Genomic DNA, 3,429 nt, shown 5'->3' with positions numbered 1-3,429 from the left:
AATTAATGTTCATCAAAATTATAAAAAAATATATTAACAATATAAAAAATCTATTTTTGTGGAACAAGAAAAAAATTAAAAAATCTTATTTTCGGAAACGAAGGAAGTATAATGAATTCTACTTTTTTTCCTTTTTCGTAAATTGAAATTCGGTATCAGCAAAAGCTAATCATTTTCTAATCTGCATTAATGAATTAATAATTTTTTTTACTATTTCTGCATTGGAGAGAGCATCTAATTCCAAAGCATCGTCACGTTACACGTGCTACAACAATCAGATGCATTATTAGAGAAACCTTTTTTTTTTTTTTTAATTACACAATACGTATCTGAACTGGAAGCTAAAACACTTGGAATTAAGACAAGGGTAAACTACAAAGTACATAAAGAAAAAATCTGGCACACCAACGGTGTGAAGCATGACAAAAAAATCCAGCTTCCACCGACGCAGAGACGTAATAATAATTTACATCAAAATCTAGTTTCATAGTTGAAAACTGAACTGTTACAAAAAAAATAGTTGAAAACTGAAACCAAAGGACACTAAAACCATGATTATCGAAAGGTGATAAAGGGGGTTTTTGCACTGTTCTAATAGCGTGGATCCTATAAAATGACAATAATCGGTTTCAAAAGTTGTAAAATAAAGGACGCAGTTCGTCCGTTCCTTACATTGTTTACGGATCTCACTGACACGTGGCGATCCGCGATTGTTTTCTTTTTTTTTTAATCAGATAAAAAAACAAATTAAAATTTTTTTAGTGGTTTTAGGGATAACGATGCTCTAAGCTTGATTGTTAACTTAGCCTTCCGTGGACACAAAAAGGTGTTGTGAGTGTGCTGTCTTGTACCATAATGAACTCTACTTTTTTCCTTTTGCGTAAATTGAAATTCGGTATTAGCAAAAGTAATCATTTTCTAATCTGCATTAATGAATTAATAAAAATTTGTACTTATTTCTACATTGGAAAGAGCATCGTCACGTTACATACAATCAGATGCATTATTACACACACTTTTTTTATTGCACAATACGTATCTGAACTGGAAGCTAAAACACTTTGGAATTAAGACAAGGGGAAACTACAAAGTACATTAAAAAAAAAAAAAATCTCGCACGGTGTGAAGCATGACAAAAAAATCCAGCTTCCACCGACGCAGAAACGTAATAAATAATTTACATTAAGGTACATCCACTTATTAATAATAACACAAAAGGACCCCACCTAACGTGTCTCAATGCAATGACCAAAAACTCCATCGCAGAGACCTCCAGTTTCCTAAAATACCCCTATGGCATCCCCTAATTTACAAACCATCATCTACGTTGACAGAATCGAGTCCCAGTCGATCTCGTACGACGGATACTTATCCAACGCGAAGTTCACGTTCCACGGCTGCTGCTCCTCCTCCACATCAACGAACGTCAAATCCGACAACGGCGATCCATAGTTCTCCGTCGACGGCGGAGACACAACGCTAGAGTAATCCTCCGACTTGACTTCCTCCGGTTGTTTCGCGGTGGATGAACGTCTCCGGGAAGAAGACTTCTTCGTTGGCTTCTGAGTCTCGGCCAAGCTCTTACAGATAGCTTCGAGCTTATCGTCGACTGGAGATTGAAGAGGCTGGTACTCGCCGAACTCTCCTCGGAGATTAGGGAAGTTGAGCCTGGCGAAATCTCCGCGGAGCTTATACGCCGCCTTGTCGTAGGCCAACGCAGCTTCCTCCGCCGTGTCGAAGGTTCCGAGCCAGAGGCGAGTTCGGTTCCTGGGTAGACGGATCTCGGCGACCCATTTTCCCCAGTGACGCTGCCTCACTCCTCTGTACAGCTTCATCGGTTTTGGCGGAGAACCGGTTTGCTTCATGGGAACCGGTTTAGGACTGAGAAGGTTGGAGTACGAGTGTGTCTGGTTAAGATCCGACGACACGTATGGAATCGGTTGGGTCAAGCAGACGTCAGGGTAAGACGCAAACGAAAACGCAGAGGCGGGTGAATCAGTGGAAGGGCTTTTGATAAAAGGTAAAAGCGCTTCCATTAATTCGCCACCGAAAGGATCGGTTTGTTGAAACGTTTTGCTATTGTAGTAATCGATAGTAGTTGCCATTATAATTTTTTTTTATGTAAAAGGAAAATCGAATTCGAAAATAATAGATAGATCCAAGAGATTTGAAATAAACAACCTCTTTGCAGATCCGAAAGGAGGGAAACAAAAAAAATACCCTCAGAAACTATTTTAAAAGAAAAACAAGAAGATCAATAATAAAAAAATAAAAAAGATTGATCTCTCTGTTCTGGAAATACTAACAGATGCAAGATTAAAGAAAATCCAGTTTCAAAAGTTTGCTTTGCTGTGTAAATAATTGATCAAAACCATTCAAACACAAGCCTAGAAATCGCTTTTCTTTTGAAAAAAATAAAATAAAACAGATACGGATCGAAGGGGGAATTTGCACAGAAATAAAATTCAGGAGAAAACACACAAGAACAAATTCTTATCTATTGCACTCAATTTTTTTTTGGTAAGTGATTTACTCTCAGCCTCACCGGTATACTTATCTCATGAGCTTTTGCTCTCGTTATATAGGAGGCCTCTCGTGTTTTTTTTCTTGTATTCTTCTTATTTCTCCAATTTTTTTTCTTTTTTTTTGGCAGCATATTTCTCCAATTTATTAATCTGAAATACGTCTGATACATTATTTTGTTTTTTTACTTTCATACATCGAATGCTTCTTGTAAAGACATTGCCCGTTGACAAAAGATATATAAGAAGTGTTACCTTATCAATTACTGAGCTACCGGTGTCAAAATATTAATGAGTTACTCCCTATTCTATGTTTTTAATTGGGGGGGGGGGTGTGATTGGTTTTGGTCTTAAGTGCTTTACACAGTCATAATTTTCAGTAGAGAAATAAAATCAAAGCAGTTAAACTTTATTAATAAAAACTAAAGCTAGAGCCCAAAATCTTTAAAATGAAATATAATGGCTCTATAAATCAATTTTTTTACAATTTTAGGTTTAGTGTTTTTAAAACTTTGAAATAAACCTACATCAATCTAAACTATTAAAAGTGAAGTACAAATGGAAATTAGCCTTAATTATATTTGTTAATTACAAGTTGTGCCACTGGTTTTTACTTAAAAATATTAATCAAATTAAGGGAATATTCGTAATATATTACCAACTTAAATGCAAGCCAATGAATGCTAAACATTTAAACGCTATTTTAACCTCACCACCACATTATCATTATGTATGGGTCGGTCCCATTTAGTTAACTTTCACGTGAGTTATAAAATTATTAGGTGGATGCCCGTAATTTTGCGGGTTTGAATGTTTTGTAACAATATATTTATTATAGTTTGTCAAATTAAGATATTTTTCATCATCAAAAATTGTATATATGTTTACTGTTAAATATTTTTAAAGA

General features: G+C 35.5%; 1 protein-coding gene across 1 annotated transcript; it reads right to left on the bottom strand.

Moving 5' to 3' along the window:
- Positions 1–1,045: 1,045 nt before the first annotated feature.
- LOC106402048 (ethylene-responsive transcription factor RAP2-13-like) lies at positions 1,046–2,624 on the bottom strand. The gene has a single exon (XM_013842689.3). The coding sequence runs from the start codon at positions 2,103–2,105 to the stop codon at positions 1,323–1,325; it is 783 nt and encodes a 260-aa protein (XP_013698143.1). The 5' UTR covers positions 2,106–2,624; the 3' UTR covers positions 1,046–1,322.
- Between the last annotated feature and the right edge of the window lie 805 nt (positions 2,625–3,429).

The sequence above is a fragment of the Brassica napus genome, chromosome C5 (assembly GCF_020379485.1).
Source record: "Brassica napus cultivar Da-Ae chromosome C5, Da-Ae, whole genome shotgun sequence".
NCBI classification, from domain to species: Eukaryota; Viridiplantae; Streptophyta; class Magnoliopsida; order Brassicales; family Brassicaceae; genus Brassica; species Brassica napus.
Note: the sequence above shows the minus strand (reverse complement) of the source record. Positions and strands in the feature narration are given on the sequence as shown.

What these genes read in the sequence shown, in the direction of transcription:
- LOC106402048 (XM_013842689.3), bottom strand. Translation starts at nt 2,105, where the DNA reads ATGGCAACTACTATCGATTACTACAATAGCAAAACGTTTCAACAAACC.